Raw genomic sequence first — 22,044 nt, forward strand, 5'->3', positions numbered from 1 at the left:
TTAAGGTCTGTAACAACTTTATTTGGATGGTATCCACAGTATATAGATACTCATTATTTTTTGAAGGGAAGTAAGTATCTCTAAAAGTAGGTGATTATTTTATGAAAACAATCCTTAAATTTAAGAAAATTTCAGTTTAGTGTACTTCTGAACCTTTTTTTTCCTTTGAACTTGTTGTACCTTCTTGACTTCACACTAAATAACTTGGCTTCTTATTTTATGAAGATAAGTATGGCTTTCTGGAATGCTTACTTCCATAAAATCCCATCTCTTCTTAATTTATATAACCTTTCTAGTCTCAACAGAGATTTTTTTTTTTTTTTTTTTCCTCCTCTCTGCAAACCTAACCCTTTGTTTTCTCTGCAATCTTGCCCGGTCATTCTCTGGTTGTCAGACTTTTGTCTTCAGAGTGGCACAGGTCATACACCAGTTGATCAATAGATCAATCAAAACAAAATCTCTCTTGGTCTTTCACATTGCTATTCAGTTCCATTCCTATTCTGTAGTGCTAGGCTTCCTCAGGAAATGATATAAATGTCCTCCTTCCGTTTCCTCTTTAACCGTGATTCTTTTGAAACTATTGTAAAAAAAAAAAAAAATTATCTGTAACTTCAAGTCAAATAGTACTCTCAGCCTTTCTGCTCTTCCATTTAATATTGAGAGATACTGTGTAATAGAAGCATGGATCTTCGGGGCTATGCAAGTTCTGTCTGCATTCTATTTCTAACACAGGCTATATAATCTCGGGCACTTTTCTTGGATCTCACTGTCTCTGCCCTTTACATGCACTTAATGCTTAATTCTTCTTTATATCTCTGATTATTTGTCAGAGCTCAGCTCTTGCATGGTATCTCCTAATTTCCATTGTACCAGCTACTCAAAAGAATGAAAGCACAGTGTAGAAACATATATACACACACATTTATTTATTTATTGGTACCCAAGATCAAACTTGGACCTTGCCCTTGCAAGGCAGGTGACAGAACCACTGAGCTAAATCCCCAGCAGAATTTTAAAGTGTTTTTTGTTTGTTTTTTTAGTACCAGGGATTGAACTCAGGACCTTGTACTTGTGAGGCATGTGGCAATGCCACTAGAAACATTTTTGCATCAGAGTCTAGTCACGTGTAATGTCAAGGTTCTGGAAGATGCAGTTAGAAGAGAAAATGTCAAAAGACAGCAGAGGGAGATTTAGCTCTGGTTCCGCCTGCCTTGCAAGTGCAAGGTCCTGAGTTAGATCCCCAGTACCGAAAAAAGAGTAGGAAATTCTAGGAGTCTTGGGCCAGGGGTTTAGCTTAGTGGTTCCACTGCCTGCCTCTTAAGTACAAGTTCAATCCCTGGTACACTATCCCTGGTAAAAAAAAAAAAAAAATGGCAGAATGTCCCAGTTCCCCATTAGGAAGCCAGAGTGTCTGGATGTTACTAATTGCTGGTGCTCTTTGGGATGTTCAGATGGTTCAAATTTGTTTAATCCCCATACAATGGGCAAATGTGGAAGAGAATTACAGTATCATGGGCATTATGTTAGACAAAATGTTTTAAGCTAAAACAAATTCAGAGCTATTTCATCATATTGCCATAAAGGGGGAAACTGTAGCTTTTTCTCTCTTTTTGTTTTCTTTTTATACCACTTTATTCCAACCTGAGCACCTCAGTATAAAACTAAACACCGGTGAATTGTTTTCCTTGCTAATTCTGAATTACTGTAAAAATGTGCAAGAGGTCCGCTGGGAATTCAACACTGTAGATTAAATCTGGCACATGGTAGATTTCATAACTTAGTGCAATATACGGAATTTGCCAAAATAAAGTGGACTTTGAAAAACAAGGCTGCAAGATTGTTACTAACATTGCAATATTTATGTTACAAATTTCAGATACATTGCTTAGTATGGTTCTAGTCATGTAGGAACTGAAGCCCCTTTTTTTCAAAGGGTAGGAGAAAGAATTAGCTGATTTAGTAACTGTACATTTTTTGTATACTTTTAAGCAACTCTTAAGTATGACAGAAAAATAATAAGCATATATGGAGGCTACAGTGCAGTATCCTATTTACAGTACAACTGAAGATAAAATTTAAAACAATCAAGTTTGAATGTACATAATTATTAGTGCCCTGACTGTATTAGTCTATAGGGAACAAAAGCCTCTTCCCTGCCTGCAAACAAGACCTATGTAATGGCCAGCAGTGATTTAAAAAAAAAAAAAAAAAAAAAAAAAAAAAAAAAAAACATACCTGGATTGCTTCATTTCTGTTGAAGAGCTCACGTGAAGGGAACACATTCATTAAAATGCATTTATTAGTTTTCATATTCCTAAACAAGGTAGAGTTAACATTTGACTTCATCCCAGTTAGAAAAATAAAAGGACTGGCTATAACTTAGATGCCATACTCTCTTTTTTTTTTGAACCAGGGATTGAATTTGGGACCTTCACTTGCAAGGCAGGCGGCAGAACCACTGAGCTAAATCCCTGGCCTGTGATGCTACTAATATTTTTCTTCCTGGAGATGTGGGACTGTTTTCTTGTGGTTAACAATCAGATCTGGAATGTACATCTTAGATAACAGAAGAAAGTTTACCTGAATACTGTAGCTAAACATAAATATCTTTATAATCTATCTAAAAAATTTTTTCAGAAAGCTCAAATTAATTTCTAATTTTTTCACAGATGATTACTGTCCCAGTTTGGAGAAACTGGATGGTTAACTGTGGGACCAGATAGTCATTTGTCTTTATCCCTAATGATGAGAAACAGTTCCCTCCAACTTTCCATTATACACAGATCTCATTTTCCCTTTCTATTGCTGAAACATTAGCTGGAGGAACACATGCATGTTATTAAAAATTAAGTTCAAAACACTTAGAGTCATTGACTCTATCATAAATCTCTTTTGGGCAGTCATACTGCACTGGTTAAATGCTTCAGTTCCACTGTTATTTAACATTTAGGAAGCAGAATTTTCCAGCTAGTTCATACTGGAGGTTTAGTTACTACAATAGTGACTCCTGGTTGGTTGTGTAGGTTCAGTGAGGTCTGCTCCTCTTCCTCTAGCAGAATTTGCTCCTTGATTCTGTGGTTCATTCTTTGGCAGTTTTTTAGCCATTGCCATGAATATTTCATTTACATTCATTGATGTTTTAGCTGATGTTTCCATGAATAATAAACTGTTGTCATCTGCATAGGACTGTGCTTCCTGGAAATCTACAGCTCTTATTTGCTAGATCAGCCTTGTTTCCTGATAAAGCTATTACAATGTTAGGACTTGCTTGTTTCTGAAGTTCTTTAACCCAGTTTTTTGCTCTTGCAAAAGATTCCTCATTTGTGATATCATATACAACTATGGCTGCTTGTGCTCCTCTGTAGTACATTGGTGCTGGGCTATGGTAGCGTTCTTGACCAGCTGTATCCCATATTTTGACTTTACTGTTGTGTCATCAAGACACACAGTCAGGGTTAGAAAAGCAGCCCCAATAGGACGCTCTTGAAATTCATGAAACTGGCCTTTCACAAAATGAAGCACTAGGCTTGATTTGCCAACAGCAGACTCTCCCAGAAGTACTAGTTTGAACTGGCGTATTTTATTTCCAGTATTTGGCCCATTAGATCTTGTTGCTCCTCAATTAATCATATACAAATTTCAAAATAGCCCCTAATTTCAACTCCTAAATGAACTTCCAGGATTCAAGGTGTCGATTTTTTTTTTTTTTTTCTTTTTTCTTCCTGGAACTATAGAAATCTGAGCCCAGGCTATGCCGAGGCGTCAGAAGAAGAAATGAGCCCAGCCTGCAGCTGCGGTGGTGTCTCCTCCTCGTGCCACTCCCCTCACACTGGACTTTGTAGTATTTATTTTTAAGCCTGGAATACAAATGATTTTCTACATATAATTGAATCTAAAACTCTTGGATGGCAAAAATATTCTGAGTATTTTTTGGTCTTTTGTGATGTGTGTGTATGAGGACTACGTGTGAGAAGGTGCTAGCAGTTTGTGTAGCCAGAGCTTGAGTTAAAGGTCTAAGGCAGCAGTTCTCAAAAGTGTGACCTTTTCTTTTGTTTTGTTTTTGAGACAGTATTTTGCGATATAATCCAGGCAGGCCTTGATCTCACTATGTAGCCCAGGCTGCCCTCAAACCTGCAGGAATCTCCTTGTTTCAGCCTCCCAAGAGCTGGGATTACAGGTGTGTGCCACCACACCTGGCACAAGTGTGGCCCGTTCTTGAGACCCTCTCAGTTTTGTCTTTTGTTTGGCTTTTTTCTTCTCATGGTGAAAAAGCACTGGCAGATGAATTACTGATGTGCATACTGAGTCAAGGCAGTGGCCCTGAATTGTGCTGGTTCATCACTAGGTACCAGGTTCATATAGGATGTTCTTGTTGAAGCAGAAGTTTTTTTCATTTAGTCTCAACGCTTAAGCACCAAGTTTTTATGATAAAATGGGAAGTTGCCAAAAAGTGCCTCTGCACATGCCTAAGTACCATTGGTTATCTTGAGAAAAACACTTGTGCAGTCACTTGAGGTGCTAAGCTAGAGGTGTACTTTTTTTTTTTTAGAATCACCGGTGGACAGAGTAGTTAGACTTGTGCATTTGGCAGTTGGTTTCTCAAAAATGAATATGCCCTTGAAAGGCTTTTTTTTTTTGGCCAATGCTAAAATCTGAGAATTTTGGAAAATTTGTATCTGCTATCATAAGTTTTAGGAATGGTATTAACAAACATGATTTTTTTCAGATACTGTATAGTTAAAAGCAACAGTATCTATAAGCAGTGTCCTTAGAGATCTGGTAGCTTCCACGTTACAAACGCATTGTTACAAAATCACCTTTGGGTAAAAGATCATCCAAAACAGAGTAATCCAGTGAATTGTAATATAGTTTTTTAGAAGCCCATTGATAGAGGTATCAGATGCCACTTTTTAAAAATTACCCCTTGTTGAACTTTACTGTAGTGTAAAAGAAGAATATCGTTAGTTATTTGAAAAGGTTATTGAAATACTGTTTTCCAGCTGCCAACCTGTGTAAGTCTGGATTTTTTTCCTTTTAGAGGTCAACACAGGCAACAGATCAAATGTAGAAACAGATAGGAAAATCCAGCTACACTCTCTTTGAGCCAGACATTAAAGAAGTTTGCAAAAACGTAAAAGAATGCACCTATCTTGACAGATTTTTTTTTAAATAGAATTATTTTTCCTTTAACACATTCACAACAGGGTGATAATTCATATGTCCTGCTGCCAGGCAGCTTGGTACATCATGAACCAGCACATCAGGATTGACCCAGCAGGTGGCTTATACCACTGATGGGACAGTCACACATGTACCACTGTCAGGAACACGTTAAAAACATTGTCAACATGTAATGGTATAAATGTATATAAATTAATACATTTTTTAGCTTTTCCTCAATTTGTGTGTGTGTACTCAGAGCTATATCCCTAATGATATATTTATAATTTTTGGTTTTTTGAGATAGGGTCTCAGTATGTAGTGAAGACTAGCCTTGAACTCACTAGGTAGCCCAGGCTGGCCTCAAACTCAGTGATCCTTCTGTCTTAGCCTCCTAAGTGCTGAAATTTCAGGCATGCACCAGCACATCTGATTTCAGTGTAATTTTTTTCTTTTACACTGCTACATAATTTTAATTTGCAGGTGTTGATTGAGCAAATGAAAACACCTTGAATTTCTAATACTGTAAATATTACTGTAATTCATGTGAACACAAGCTCTTACTTCCATTTTAAAAAGGTAAGTGGCCCTGCAACCAAAAATTTTGAGAAGTACTGGGCTAAGGAAGTGTCTGTTCAGGGGTGGAATGGTAGTTGAGTGGACAAGAATGCGTCCATTGTATAACTGGAAGGCTGACACATGAACGTGTTATAGAACAGAACTCTGTGTCTCATTTTGGCATGGTTTTTAGCAGAATATGTATTATAAGCATTTGCTGGTAAAGTAGCTAGAAATAAGACGTTTGGCTATAGTTACTAAAATCCAATATGGTTCTAAAAATCTCAGGGTGGATAGTCACAGAAGCTGAGGACTTTCTGGTAGCTTTTTGCCATTGTCTACTAAGGTAAAAAGCTTGGGGCAATGTATAGAAACTAGAATATTACAAAGAACTAAAAAAAATCAGACCTCCCTTTACACAGTCTAAAAATAGCATCTGAAATGAATAGATACTTCTCAGGTAAAGAAGCACAGACATAAATAAGTATATGAAAAAATGTTGCCGAGCGTGGTAACACACACCTGTAATCCCAGCACTTGGGAGGCTGAGGCAGGAGGATCACTGTGAGTCAAGACCAGTCTGGGCTACATAGTGAGTTCCAGGTCAGTCTCAACTACATAGTGAGACCCTGTCTCAAAAAAACAAAAAAGAAAGAAAAAATGTTAACCATCACTGGTCATTCAAGAAATGCAAATTAAAACAGCACTGAGATTGCATCTCCAGAAAGAATGGGTATCATTTAGAAATCAACGAGAGATAAATGCTGGTGAGGCTATGTAGAGAAAGGAACCCTTCTCCATTATTGGTAGTAGTATAAATTGGTACAACCACTATGTAAATTATTCCTCAAAAAACTAAAACTAGAGATTCTGTTTGACCCGGCTATTCTCCTCTTAGATATCTCCCCTAAAGAGTTAAAAGCATCATAGCACAGTGACGTGTGCCCGCCCATGTTTAAGCAGCACAAATTGCAATGGCTGAATCTTGGAAACAGTCCAAAGGCCCATCAACATGAATGGATAAAGAAAATGTGGCTTTATGTACAGTAGAGTACTACTCTGCTGTAAAGAAGGATAAACGAGATATTTTTAAGTAAATCAGTGCATCTTAAGAGCATAATTTTAAGTGAAGTAAATTGAACACATTAAATATGGCGTTGTTTCTCATGTGTGAGAAACCCACAGAACAAAGGACCAAAATGAAGGCTGGATATTGGGAGGTAAGAAGACAGTGTTTAATTGGGAGGGTAGGAGGGGAAAAGAAAGAAAGTACTAGGGATAAAAAAATTGAAAAGAGTGGAAGGAAAACAATAGAAACAAAGTTTTGTAAATGGAGAGAGGAAGGAGGATTGAAGGGAAAGGAGAAAGATGGGGGAAAGACAAGATATATTATGTACAAGTACAAATTCCTTATGAATATGAGCATTATGTATGTCCAAAATGTACCAATAAAATTAAAATGAATTAGTAGTGACTATATAAAGTATTTTAGCTAAACAGCTGTACATCACTTGGCAAAGTCTTCAGTTTTGTTAAAGGTATATTTGACTGGCTTGACTTGGGTTGTCGTAAATTCAGGTATTTTCTTTCTTTTTTGCACATGAGTAAGAATCTCTTAACTCAGTTTTTTGTGTAGGTCATGAGTGAGAATAGAGAGCAGGTTCAGAAGCAGCGCTCTTCTTCCCATCATTAATTCCCATCATTACCAGCAGTGAAAACCTTTGGTCATTTTTGAAACAGCTACATAGCTGTTTTTATAGACTTGTAGAGTAAGTGAAAAGAGAGCCTGCTTTAGGAGACTAGGGGGATGTATGAGTATCAGACAGAACAAACTGGCAAAGGGGGAAAAAGAGCTTGTGAATTAGATGCTAGGGCTGTTAAATATTGGTTTGTTGGTAGTGGTGGTACCGGGGATTGAACTCGGGACCTTGAGCTGCAAGGCAGGCTGTGGAACCACTGAGCTAAATCCACAGCCCTGTTAAATAACATTTTTTTAAGTGAAGTAAATCGAACACATTAAATGTAGCCAAAGAGGAGAATTCCCTATTGTTTAAATTAACCAGGTTCATTTATCTCTGCTGGTGTAATGTAGAATTTAAGCATTTTTTAAGTTCATAAATACTGGTTGTTTTTTTTTTTAAATAACAGTTTTCAGTAGCATGAAAGCAATATCATCATTATCATTGCTGGGCCTTCAAGTTCACTGGGGCTGAAATATTTTATAGAGCCTGAAAGGATGTAAAGGCTTGGCTTGGGACAAGCATACCCCTAACTATTGTGTGATTAAAGAGAGAAGCTCATTATATGTCTCATGTATTTAAGTTTGTCATCCAGTTTGGAGCAGATAATAAAGTTGTTGCAGGAGCCTCAGTTAGGTCATCTGGATTCAGTACTGCACTTAGCTCCTGATCTTTTTAAGAAATAACTATAATTGTTTAATCATAGAAACCCACAGTTCTTCAAACCCAAAACAACAGTTTTCTTGCAATTCATTTTGCAGACAAACCTGACCTAAAATAATAAGGCCATTTATAATCTTTATACATCTTTAGTGTGAATATTCATGTGTTTTACTCTAGATAACTGCATCAGACCCCTGTGCAGGGCAGGGGTCGGAAGGTTCAAAAATTTGAGTTTTTAAGGGTCGGGGATTAGGCTCAGCAGTTCCACCACCTGCCTTGCAAGCTCAAGGACCCAAGTTCGATCCTCCATACCAAAAAAAAAAAAAAAAAAATGAGTTTTGAACACATTTCTTATTAAAATTGTCTGGTGTTTGTTTGGATGTGAAGTTACATGATACTTATCTTGCAGAATAATGTGAGAATTAAATGCTCAGTAAAATGTTTTGGGTTAAACCACCAAAAAAAAAAAACTCAGAATACCAATTTTGAAGTATAACCTGGCTATTTCTATGAACATCAGTGATATCCACTAGAACTATACACAGTGATGGAAATACTGTTTTCCTGGCTGTCCAGTATAGTAGCCACTGGCTGTTAAATGACTGAATTTGACTAGTACAGCTGAGAAATTGAAATCTTTATTTAACTTAAATTGAAATAGACACGTGGCTGGGTAGCTGCTATGTTGAACACTTACAGCTCTGTATGACTCATTTAATTTGTATTAAGTTTAGACATAGTTTTGCTATTTTTGTAATTTGTCCCCTCTGCTGATTTAAGTGACATCGTGACCCAGCAGTTAACTTACTAGCTAAAAAAGTTAAATGTGAGGGGGAGAACTCAGTTTCTACATTCATCCTAGGCTTAACAACAGCTGATTGTTCCTTCTATTTCCAGAGCTTTTTAAAGATTTAGTAGTAAACTATACATATGTATATTTACTTGAACTTGAGCAACCTCTAATGAAGTTATCTTGGGTGATTCATAAAATATAATGTATCTATGCCAAGAAGTCTCTAAACTTTTTAGTGGGAGAATGGTCCCTGGTAAATAGAGAAAAAGAAAATTTTCATTGTAAACTTTCATAGGATAGCAAAATGTTTGGGACAATATGTGGTGTGGACATTTGGGGTTTTTTTTATTTGTTTTATGTTGTTTTTGTTTTTGTTTTGTTTGTTTGTTTTGAGACAGGGTCTCATTATGTAGTTGAGACTGACCTGGAACTCACTATGTAGCCCAGGCTGGTCCCAAACTCAGTGATCCTCCTGCCTCAGCCTCCAGAGTGCTGGGATTACAGGTGTGCACTACTATGCCCATCGACATTTGTTAAGTGTATGCTATTTTCTAAAAATGATTTCTATACACTTTAAAATGTAGTATTGTATACAATGTCAATGTTTCAGATAATTTCTTCAGGCTAGATAGGAGTTGTTAAAGTATCTGTCAGAGTGTGCAATGCATTTCTTCCTAGTTCTGTTTTCATGTAACACTTAAACATTCATTAGCATGGTGTGGATTTTATCTTACCTATGGGATTCTGTGGTTTGCCTTTGGTAAAAGATTGTTAACAGTGTTCCTGTTTTCATTAAATCTGAAATGACTAAAAGGAGAGGCGTGGACAATTGCATCTATTTGTTTCTGTTGAGTTTAAAAATAACAATCTATGCTAATTCAGAAAGTAAAAATCAATGGAGATGAACAAATGTGAAACATTGGGAGATAGTGCTGTTGGTTGGTAATAACTCCAAAAATGAGACTGTCAAGACAATGTGCATGTGGATAAAAGTTGTGCTTACTGGACTTGAAATTTTTCTGCTTTTTAAAAAAGAAACAAAAGGTTGTTCTCTCCATTGTGAAGTTTTCTGTGTCTTAAGCAGTAAAAGGGTATATAGTTCAGTTTTTAAAAAGAGCAAGCTTTAAAGAACCTTGTGTGTTTCTGGATTTTGTAATGTGTATATATATTCTGTACACATGAATTGTATCAAAGGATCCACAGACCAGATTATAAACAATGTCTACTTCTGGAGAATGGAAATGCGGAGAGAGAAAGAGAAGGCACTTGAATTATTTTTATAAAATTTTAAAATGGTAGTATTTTACACTGGCTAAAATTAAGTTCGTTTATTTATTTAGCGATACTGGGGACTGAACCAAGGGGCACAGCAATTGAGCTACATTTTGAGTTAGTTTTGAGGTATGGTCTCACTGATTTGCCTAGGCTGGGCTAGAACTTGGATTCCTCCTTTCTCAGCCTCCCTCAGTGCTTGGATATTGTATAATTCTTTCTGTTAAAAGATTTTTTTTGTGTTAAAACTTCTGTGATAGTAGTTTGAATTGAAAGTATGATACTTGGTATAGTTTGCAATATTGTGGTAACTTTTAATAGTTTTATAAATTGTAAAATAGCATGGCCTACATTAGGGATGAGCTTTTGCCAGATTTCCTTGTACATATTTATTTGAAAGCTAAAACAAAACAGTTCAGTCTAGAAAAAAGCATTAAGCATCAGAACATTTTTTCTGGAGCTATGCATTTATCTGTGCAGTGGGTGATATGCTCCTTGCCAGGATCTGAAGATGCGGTCTGCAGCCCCAGTCAGCCTCTATGTGTGGCACTTTGCACATTGTCACATCCTGATTTCGAAACACAAACCATGAAGGAAGCCAGTAACTATAGCCATGCGAACTAGAGTACAGCACCGAGGCTCTATAGAGCAGGAGTAGATAGTTTTTAAAAATGCAGCCCAGACTTCTACAAGTCTTTAGTGATAAATTTCTGGGATATTGACTTTGGTTTGAGAAGTGTAGCAGAATGAACAATAGTATCAGACCCTAACATTGATACTTTTCAGGCAGTTTAGTTGTTTAATCTCCTTTTTAGGTAATAATAATATACTTCAGGCTACAAAGGATATAACATCATCAAAAAAAGAGCTCCTCCCAAGAAAGCTGCCTTTGCTTTTTATAGCTCTGCAGTCTAGGGAAAAAAAACTAGAAATAGTTGCTTTTTTAAAAAAAACCTCCTTTTTAAAAAAATCTTATCTGCAAAGCTGCTCAATTTCACCTTCAGTTAGATCTTAAAGTTTAACTGCACCAAAATTTAAAGCAAATGAAAACCATATTGACTACCAATTTTCATTTGTCAAATTGGTAAAAATTTGATTTTTTGTTTGTTTGTTTGTTTCATTTTTTAAGATAGGGTCTTGCTGTGTAGGGACTTAAGCTCACTGTGTAGCTCAGACAGGCCTTGAATTCACATTGATCCTCCTGCCTCCGCCTCCTAAGTGATTACAGGTGTGCGCCATCATGTCAAGCTAAAAATTCAAAATTTGAACATAATGAAGAGGCTTTGGGAACTCTGATCATTGCTAATGAGAGTGCAAAATGCTATTACCCCTTTGTGGGGGCAGTTGACAATATCCATCACATTGCAAGTACATTTTCTCTTTGATCCAGCAGTCTCGCTTGTAGCAACTTTATACAAATACAACATTTCATGTATGTGCATTGTAGGTATAATTTACAAGAATGTTACAGAATTGTTTGTAAAACACAATCTTTGAGAACAACACTAGTTCATCTATAAGGAACTTAGAGTATTTCAGACAACAAAGAACTTCCTCACAGTGGAATATAACGCAGATATTTAAAAGAAAAAGGGCCGGGGATTTAGCTCAGCGGTTCGGTGGCCTGCCTTGCAAGTGCGAGAACCTGAGTTCAATCCCCGGTACCAAAAAAAATTAAGCATTAAAGAAAATAAAGGATGGATGTTCTCCACATACTAATACAAGGAGATCTCAGGGCTATATTATAAAAGGAGAGAAGGTGGATGCGGTGTACTCTCCCTATTACGTAAGAAATAATGTGTTTGTATGTGCTTATATAGTTCCTCAGAAGGCTGTGTAAGTAAGATGTGTGGTTATCTGTAAGAGTGGTGGGTGGGGCAGAGGCAAAAACTAGATAGGAGAGACTTCTGTGTGTACCCTTTTTGTGACTTTCAATTTTTTTACCACATGAACATAGCACTTTGTCAAATTTTTGTTTTAATAAATACTTATTCAGAACAAATCTTTTTTTTCCAGAATTTTGAAAGGTATGCAAACATAAGAAACAAATTTAGAATAAAGCAAAATTGATTAATTCCATTTTCCTAATATGTGAAATGTGCTGCATCAGGGATCCCCCTTGGTGGGTAAGCACACATTAGCCAGCCACAGTCTTTAGAGACTAGCAAAGAGTCCAAGTGGACTGCTGACCTCTTCTCCACTCCCTCAGATGGAAATTTTTAGAAAAAGCTGTCCCCATGAAATGCTGTATGACAGAATTCTTGATGCAGAATATATATTATTGGTTATATTCATCTGCTTTTTCTCATAATTGTAAGCAAGTTTTTATACCATCTCACAGACTTTGCCATTGACAGCGAAAAAGTCTTTGCCGGTCTGAGGGTGTAGCTCAGTGGAAGACCTTTTGCCTACCATGTGTGAAGCCCTTGCTTGATTCCATCCCCAGCAAAAAGAAAGGGAGGGTGGTACTCTGTCTTTTTTTTTTTTAATTTTATTGTGGAAATTTTTATACACAAAAGTAGAGAGTACAGTAAACTTCCATGTACCCGTCATCCTAGCTTAATAAAAAAAGCTATTTTGTAGATGGTCTTGGTGGCGCATGCCTGTAATACCAGCACTCAGGAGGCTGAGGCAGGAGGATCGCGTAAGTTCGAAACCAGCCTGGGCTACATAGTGAGTTCCAGGTCAGTCTCAACTACATAGTGAGACCCTGTATCAAACCCCTCCCCAAAGCTGTTTTGTGCCTTGAGGGGGAGCAGCTAGCCTACCTTTTATTTTCCCTGAGTATTTTAAATCTTATAATTTTACTAGTTAAAAGACAGATTTAGGTTAAAAATTTTTAAAGATAAACTTAGGTATGTTAAAATTTTAAGACATATGAGTCAAACCAACTCATGAATGGAGGAAGGGTCAATCAGAATTTCTACCGACTGAGAAAAAAAAAATTTTTGGAGGCAAGACGAAGAAAAGATTTGATTGGTTAAAGTGGAAAGTCCCTAGCTAGAGATTAATTGGTGGTTTCTGGTAGGTTAATTTACTGAGTAGGGTTTCAATTTGCTTTCATTAGAGCCATCTCAGCCTAGCAGCCTCCCAATTAAGTTTTGTAACCCATCCATAAATACATGAGGATGTATCTATAATAACTAAGATCCAAAAAATGCCATTATACATCACAGCATCTTACCATGAAAATTTACTATATACCTTATTTTTGAAAGGTTAGAGGAAGCTTAGCGTCTTCTGCTTTCATTTCTTTCCCCTAGTTTCCAGTTAGCATGCAAAAAAGGATTACACTTCTTCCATGTTCATAATCTCTTTATCTGTCTATTTTTCTCCATTTCCTTAACTTTTCAGCCAATTCTCATCTGACATCTATCACTCCACAAACACTATTCTGTTCTGTTCTTGCCGAGATCACTAGGGGGCATTGTTTTCATTCTACCTGATGTTTCAGCAGCATTCAACACAGAAGACCTCTGCCTCCTAAAATAAATGGTAAATGTTAACTTGAGTATTTACTATCTTCTTTATGGGAGAACCTCTTTATGGCAGTACTGGGGATTGAACCCAGGGCCTTTTGTTTCTAGAGACAGAATCTTATTAAGTTGCTAAATTGCCCAGGCTGAACTCAAACTTGGAATCCTCTTGCCTCAGACTCCCAGAATGCTGGGATTTACAGGTATGTGCCCCCATGCCCAATTCATTTGATTTTTTTTTTTTTTTTTTTTTTTTTTAAAAAAGGTTACAGGAGGGTACAAGGTCTCACTATGTAGTTGAGACTGACCTGGAACTCACTTTGTAGCCCAGGCTGCTCTTGAACTCACAACAATCCTCCTGTCTCAGCCACCCAAGTGCTGGGATTACAGGCGTGCGCCACTACACCCAGCCTCATTTGATTCTTTAACAATTCTTTTGAGTGTGATTATCCCCATTTTACAGATGAAAAAGCTAAGTGTTACAGAGGTTAAATAACCAGCCTAGCTGCTAGTAATGATTAAATTCAAGGGAGTCAATTCATGCACCATTCAGTCCTGCTGCACTTTGGAAATTCCTGCTATCCTGGATTTTTCTGTTTCATTTTAGTTTTCTTTGCAGCGACTTTTCCTACCTGATCTTTAAATTTTTTTTGGTATTTCATCCTTGGTCCTCTTCCTACTACTGTGAGGCATGATTAACCACATCTTAGCTTAGTGGCAGCATGCCTGCCTCACAAGTGCCAGGCCATGAGTTTGATCCCCAGTACCAAAAAAAAAAAAAGAAAAAGAGAGAGAGATAGTGATGATCTTCACCTGTGTAGAAGGTTATGCTCTCCCAGTAGGTAGCTTTAGCTCAGAGCCGTGTCCAGTCGTCTCTTCATACATTCACAGCTTATCTATGAATCTTTTCCACCTGTGTTCCCCCACATACACCCCTTTTTTTCTTTGCTAAGTGGAGCAAACATGTTTAGTAGAAATCTAGGAATCATCCCTAACTCCATTTCTTTCTTCCTAGAAACAGTCACCAGGTCCTGTTTATGATGTCTTACATGTCCCTAATTCATCTATTTTCCTAAGAAGGTTCTTCCCATCCCATTCTTAGATAAGGATAATAATGTTTAATAAACATTTTTCATAGTACCCTGTACTTGTCTTTCTCCCCTTTATAGCACTGTACAATTATATTCACTTGGGTAAATTTTTATTTTCATTCCATTAGAAAAACTTTGTGACAAGAGCCAAGGCAGTGTTTCTTGTGTTACCCCAGTAGCTAGCAAAGTGCCTGGCATGTGGGCATCATTAAATATTTGCTGAATTTAAAAACAAATGAAGAGAGCCGGGGATTTAGCTCAGTGGTTCCGCCACCTGCCTTGCAAGCACAAGGTCCCGAGTTCGATCTGGTGACCCCCCAAAAAATTAAGAGATTTTTTTTGCCGTAGGATGGATGGTGTAAAGGATGAACTCATGGAGATAGACTTGAAAAAAAGGTCTGTGATAGTCAAAGCCATAGGAAGGAGCTACGGGACTGGGAGACATAGAGCAGTGGAAGTGTGGAAATTGCGCCACTCATTGACTCTTTTTTGTCCTCAAGTGTGTCCTCTTTATTTCACTTAAGAGTATAGCCTCAGTGTGCATCCACTTAGCTATAAATATGCCTGGTTTCTCATTACTTATGTCTGAGTAGTACTCCATTTTATAGAAAAACCACATTTTCTTTATCCATTCTCTAGTTGATGGGTATTTGGTCTGTTTCCAAGTTTTAGCTATTACAAACTGTGCTGCTATAAACATATGAGTGCACATACATCACTGTGGTATGATTCTTTTAATTCTTTTGGAAAGATACCCAGCAGAGGAATAGCTGGGTCAGACAGGACTGCTAATAGCACATACATCTGTGGTATGATTCTTTTAATTCTTTTGGAAAGATACCCAGCAGAGGAATAGCTGGGTCAGACAGGACTGCTAATCCTAGTTGTTTGGGGTATTTCCATATTGATTTCCTCAGTGGTTGCACCAGTCTGCACTCCCACCAACAATAGAGAAAGGTTCCTTTCTCCCCACAGACCTGCCAGCATTGTTACGATTAATTTCTTGATAGCAGCCATTCTTTCTGTGGTGAGGTAGAATCTGAGTGTTTTCATCAGCATCTTTTGAATGACCAGTGATGTTGAACATTTTTTCATGTGTTTATTTGCTGCTTTTACTTCTTTGAGAAATGTCTGTTCATTTCAGAAGGTCATTTTTGGATGGGTCTTTGTTGCGGCGGGGGGGCTGATTTTTTTTTTTTTTAAGTTCTTTATATATTCTAGATAGTAGTTCTTTGTCTGGGTAGCTGGTAAAAATTTTTTCCCACATTATAGGTTGTCTCTTAGCTCTGTTGGTGATTTGTCTTGCACTGCAAAAACTTTTTAATACAATGAGATCCCAGTTGTTTATTCTTTGTGCAAGTTCTCATGCTGCTGAAGATTTGTTCATAAAATCGTCTCCTATGCCAATGTCTTCAAGAGTTCTACCTAATTTACTTTCCCGTAAGTTTAGTGTTTGTTTTGATCTTTAGATCTTTAATCCACTTGGATTTTAGTTTAGTGCATGGTGAAAGACAGGGATCTAGTTTTAATCTTTGGCAAGTTGAAAGCCAGTTTTTCCAACACCATTTATTTAAAAGGCTGTCTTTCCTCCAGTGAGGATGGTTGGCTCCTTTGTCAAAGTTGAGGTAGCTGAGCATGTCTGGTGGTGTTTTTGCATCTTCTCATCCATTCCACTGATCCTCAGGTCTGTTTCTTTGCCAGTACCATGCTGTTTTTAATCACAGTAGCTTTGTAGTATAATTTCAAGTTGAGAATTGTAATATCCACTGCCATGTCTCTGTTGCCTAGAATGGTTTTTGCTATTCTAGGTCTCTTCTGGTTCCAAATGAATTTTTGGATTGTTTTCTCAAGGTCTGTGAAATATACTGTTGGGATTTGAATCTGTATAGTAGTTTTGGAAGTATGGCCATTCTCACTATGTTGATTCTTCCTACCAAGGAGCCAGGGATGTCTTTCCATTTTCTTTTATCCTCTTCTTTTTTTTTTTTTTGTCCCCCCCGTAGTGCTGTATTTTTCAGTGTAGAGGTTTTTTGTCTCCTTCATTAGATTGATTCCTAGATATTTCATTTTTATGGATGTTATTGTGAAAAGAATTGTTTCCCTAATTTCTCTCTCAGTGAGTCTGTTATTTGTACACAAGAAGGCTATTGGTTTTTGAGTGTTGACTTTGTATCCAGCTACTCTACTGAATCTGTCAATTAAGTCTAGAAGTCTCCTGGGTGAGTTTTTTGGGTTTTCAATGTAGAGTATCATATCATCTGCAAATAGTTTAATTTCTTCCTTTCCTGTCTTCCTTTTATTACTTTTTCTTGTCTAATTGTTGTGGCTAATGTTTCTAGAACTATATTGAACAGGAGTAGTGATAGTGGACGTCCTTGTCTTGTTCCTGATTTTAGCATGAAGGTTTTCAGTTTTTGACCATTTAATACAATATTGGCTGATGGTTTTTCATAGCCTTTATCGGGTTAAGATAAAGACCACCTATTCCAATTTTCTGCAGTTTTCATGATGAATTGGTGTTGAATTTTGTCGAATGCTTTTTCTGCATCTATTGAGATCATACAGTTTTTATCCTTGACTCTGTTAATATAGTGCATTACATTTATTGATCTACATATGTTGAACCATCCTTGTATCCATGGGATATATCCGACTTGCTCAGGGGTGTACAATCTTCTTGATGATCTTCTGTATTCTGTTTGCCAGCTTATTGAGGATTTTTGCATCTGCGTTCATTAGGGAGATTGCCCTATAGTTCTCTTTTTTGGTTGGGTCTTTCCCTGGTTTTGGAATCAAAGTAATACTTGCTTCCAGGAATGAATTTGGAAGTATTGCTTTCCTTTCAGTTTCATTGAATAGTTTAAAGAGTAGTGGCAATAATTCTTCTGTAAATGTCTTGTAGATTTCAGCAATGAAACTATCAGGACCTGGGCTTTTCTTTGTTGGTAATGTTTTAATTACATTTTCAATTTCACTGAATGTAATTGGGGTGTTTAGACTTTTTATATCTTCTTTGTTCAACTTTGGAAGTTCATATCTATCTAGGGATCTGTCCATTTCTTCTGTATTTTCCATTTTATTAGAGTACAGGTTTTCGAAGTAGTTGTTGATGATCCTCTGGATTTCTGGTGGATTTGTTGTGACTTCATCTTTTTCATTCCTAATTGCATGAATTTGAGCCTTTTCTTTCCTTTTTTGATAAGGTTGGCTAAGGGTTTATCAATTTTATTTATTCTTTCAAAAACCAACTCTTTGAGTCATTGATTTTTTTTTCTGTCGTTTTCTTAAGTCTCCATTGCATTAATTTCTGCTCTGATCTTTATAATAATTTCTTCCCTTGAGCTTTTGATTTGTCTTGCTCTTCTTTTTCTAGGACTTCAAGGTGTTTAATAATGACTAGTTTTAGACCTGCTAGCTTTGAAGAGTCAACAAGATAATCAATAGAAAAATAGAAATGGAATTAAGTAAAATACTATTAGTCAGTTCTAATGTAAACTGATAAAAATTTAACTATTAAGATTTTTTTAAAGATTTTTTTGTCATGGGTTTAGATTTGGTAACTATATTAATGCTTTTAAAATTGGAAGATGTTATAAATATACATTGTACATCACACACAGATGGATCATTAACTGAGCTCATCAGTGTATTCCTTGTGTTAAACCAGCAAGTTTCCTTTTAATTGTTACTTTCTAATGCTAATTTATACTTTTTTCTTAAAGACATAGACTGTTAAAGTAAGTTTCATGAGGACTTGCTGCATATGATTTAATTTTTTTCCCTCTTATTTCTCTAGGGCCTATTCCTTGGTGGATTCCAGTCAAGTGTCTACATTTCTGATATCCATTCTTCTTATAGTCTACGGTAGTTTCAGGTAAGATGTTCTCCAGATGGGGCTGATTGCAGTTGGAGCCAGAAGCACTGCTCTGAAAGCATTGGCACCAAAACTGTTCTGCAAAGAGAAACAGGACTGTGGTAGAGTTAGAATGGGATAAATCTCATATTTATTCTTTAGCTTGCTGCTGTTAAACACTTTTTGGCTTTGTGTATGACTTTAGCATATTAATACAAACATGCAGAAATGAATTGCTTACGGGAAATAATGATTCAACTAAGAGCACTGATTATTGGGACAATTACAAAGAGGATTTTTTGTTTTGTTTTTTGGTACCAGGGATTAAACTTGGGTCTTTGCGCTTGCAAGGCAGGCAGTGGAACCACTGAGCTAAATCCCCAGCCCCCAAAGAGGGTTTTTTTTTTTGCCAGGGATTTAGCTCAGTGGTTCTGCCACCTGCCTCACGAGCACAAGGTCCAGAGTTCAATCCCCAGTACCAAAAGAGAGGGTTTTTTTGTTTTGGGGATGTTTTTTGAGACAATCTCACTATGTAGCTCAGACTGGCCTTGAATTCACTATATAACCAGTTGTAGCTGGCTGCTTCCACTTAACATAATATTTCTGATGTTATATATATCCAAACATTGCTGAATATCACTCACCTTTGTTTTTCTATTCATCAGTTAACAGTTATTTGGGCTATATCTACTTTCTGGTTTTTATAAATAATGCTGTTGTGAACCTTTATGTACAAGTTTTAATGTGGGTGTGGGTGTTTTAATTTCTCTTCAGTAGATAACCTCGTAGTGAAATTGCTAGGTCATATGGTAACTCAAGTTAAACATTTTAAGAAGTGTCACTGTTTTCCAAAGCAGCTGCACTATTAACATTCCCACCAGCAGTGTGTGAGGGTTCCATCTTCTCCAAATCCTCATCAGCACCTGTTATTTGTCATTTTGACTGTAGCTGTTCTGTTATAGTGGGTATAAAATGCTATCTCTTTGTAGCTTGATTTGCCATTTTTTTGTACTGGTGATCAAATTCAGGACCTTGTGCTCGCTAGGCAGGCAGCGGAACCACTGAGCTAAATCCCCAGCCCTTCATTTAATGATTGTCATTTTTGTGTGTATTATCTTCTGTTATTTAAGAAGACACATCCTTTACCAGATTAATGCTTGTAAAAATACTTCCTACTGTTATAGATAAGTAACTTAATTAGATATCTTGTAGGCAGTTAGACAGAGCTCATGGAGGAGTCAATATTAGCATTATAAAAAGAAAAGTTACTGCACCCACTTATTTCCCCTGGGGATAAATAGTGATTGATATTCTAAATAGATATCAATCTTCCTTCCCATTTAATCAGTATTACCTGGGTGACTGTACTTGTAATCTTATTGGTTGATCATGGATTTGTCCAACTTTGTACCTGTTGCACCTCATGGCTTTGCCCTCCCTATAAAACACATTTGAAAAGGAGGGTGTGTGGGAAACCTACTTTCCAGTCTCCCTTCTGTCTCTTAGAAGATATCTTCTTTCAGTAAATTTTTCCTACTCCTAACCTCCATTGTTCCTAGAATTCGTTCATTAATTTTAAAGAACATGAGCTCACTCTTCAGATATCTAGCAGTTTGAGAGTTATATTTCCCTTGTTTGGATTATTTTTGCATATTTGGATAATTTGGTGCCCTATATCACTACCTGGTGGATTTGTCCTTCTGTTTTTCTATGTTTATAATTATTATATATTTCCTGCTGGATCTTTATAAAATACCCTTCTTTGGTTCTTGTATAACAATTTCTATTTTAATGTCTTTTTTCATGTTAATACACCCAGGTACTCTTCCAGGTCTCTTGTGATTACATATGGGAAAATTTTTAATTACTGATTCTGTTTCTTACAGAACTAGGTTTTCTATTCTGAGTCTTTTTTTGGTAATTTGTTATTATCTAGGATTTATCCATTTGTTGGCATCAGCGTGTTATTATTCTGGAATTTTATAATCCATTCAACTTTGAATGGTCAGTGGTAATTTCCCTCTTTCATTTTTATTTTATTTTTTTGTTTTTCTTGGTCAGTCTAGGTAAATGTCAATTTTGTTGATCACATCAAAGAAGCAACTTTTTATTTCATTGAAACCCCACTCTTTTAGCACAGGCATTTAAAACCACTACACATTTTCCTCAAATATTGCTTAGCTGCATCTCATAATCTTTGGTACATTTCCTTTCCCTTGACTGAGCTTTGCAAAGCTTCCTTTATTAAAACTCACCTCTGTCTCTCCTCTTTATAGCTGATTAGAAGAAATACATACAGATATAGCATACTTACTTATAATCAGTGTGTCCCAGAAGACAAACCTGTAGGAAAATACTTAACAGAAAAAGAAGCAAAAAACTGGACAGAGAAAAACAATGGAACAGGACTGTCGTGATGAGCATATGGACCCAGAAATTAGAACATGGACTGGTTTAGAATTTCTTAGATAGCTTGAAACTGGTAAGACACTTGACATTCTGTTCCATCAGGAGTTCTGTCATAAAAAAAGAAATAACGGGTTAGAAATTGATCCAAAAGAAAGACACAGGTGTTTAAGGTGGTAGAGAGGGTGATTACTGAGGATTAAACCAAGGGCCTTCATTCTTAGCTACAGCCCCAGCCCGTTTTTTGTTTTTTGTTCTTTTTTGACAAGGTCCACTGGATCACCAAGGTGCCCAATGTGGGCTCAAACTTGTGATGCTCCTTCCTCAGTCTCCCAGAGTGCTGGGATTACAGGCATGCACCTCTAGCCCAGCTAGAAGACACACAAAACTTGTTACACACCTGCTCTGTCTCACTCTTTTCCTCACCCTTCTCTCCCTTCCTCCCTCCTTCCTTCTCTCTCCTCTCACTGTCTCTTATTTTGCCTCCCTCCCTCCCTCCTTCCGTGTGTGTGTGTGTGTGTGTGTGTGTGTGTGTAAGTAAAGCTGCTCCATATAGTAGAATTATAGTAGCTTTGTAACTACCTGTTTTTAAGACAAGCATCTACCTGTGCTGTCTTTAATGGTAAGGACACCTAAACTTACCCTAGGGAGACAGTCTTACCAGGTTAATAAGACTTTAGAGATAAAAAGAATTGTACTCTATATACTTGTGCTGCCCTTTGTGCTAAATGTGTTTAATAGTTGGACTATGTTAACCAAAACAAGTCTCACTGATGTTCACAAATCATGATGTTCTAAATGTGTGTGCTCTTTATTACCTTTTGAGCTGCTCTTTGACATTCTGTAACCTGTTCTGCTTTAAGAAAGCATCATATACAGACATCTGAAATTATTATGTAATATAGCGAGTGATTGTGTACATGGTAATATATGTGGACACATTCTTTTTATATTTAACAATTTCATCGATTTGTTTAAAATACTAAGGATCAGACAAAGAGCCTTCTCACTAAGCTACATCCCCAACAGTCTT

The 22,044-nt window shown here is 36.8% G+C and overlaps 1 protein-coding gene and 1 pseudogene across 5 annotated transcripts in view; one reads left to right on the forward strand and one right to left on the reverse strand.

Moving 5' to 3' along the window:
* The window catches only part of Sppl3 (signal peptide peptidase like 3), a 126,963-nt gene that overhangs the window by 77,868 nt on the left and 27,051 nt on the right, over positions 1–22,044 (forward strand). For 4 of the 5 annotated variants that reach the window (XM_010604039.3, XM_010604040.3, XM_010604042.3 and 1 more), the window contains exon 2: positions 18,549–18,626. In XM_010604039.3, the coding sequence (XP_010602341.1) occupies positions 18,549–18,626 (78 nt within the window). Of the gene's footprint in view, positions 1–13,618; positions 13,681–18,548; positions 18,627–22,044 lie in introns of those variants that run through there. The other variant, XM_010604041.3, reaches the window with a different exon arrangement.
* Positions 2,986–3,630, reverse strand: LOC104848193 (annotated as a pseudogene).

Source organism: Fukomys damarensis, unplaced genomic scaffold (assembly GCF_012274545.1).
Source record: "Fukomys damarensis isolate Sample0158 unplaced genomic scaffold, DMR_v1.0_HiC HiC_scaffold_12, whole genome shotgun sequence".
Classification (NCBI taxonomy): Eukaryota; Metazoa; Chordata; class Mammalia; order Rodentia; family Bathyergidae; genus Fukomys; species Fukomys damarensis.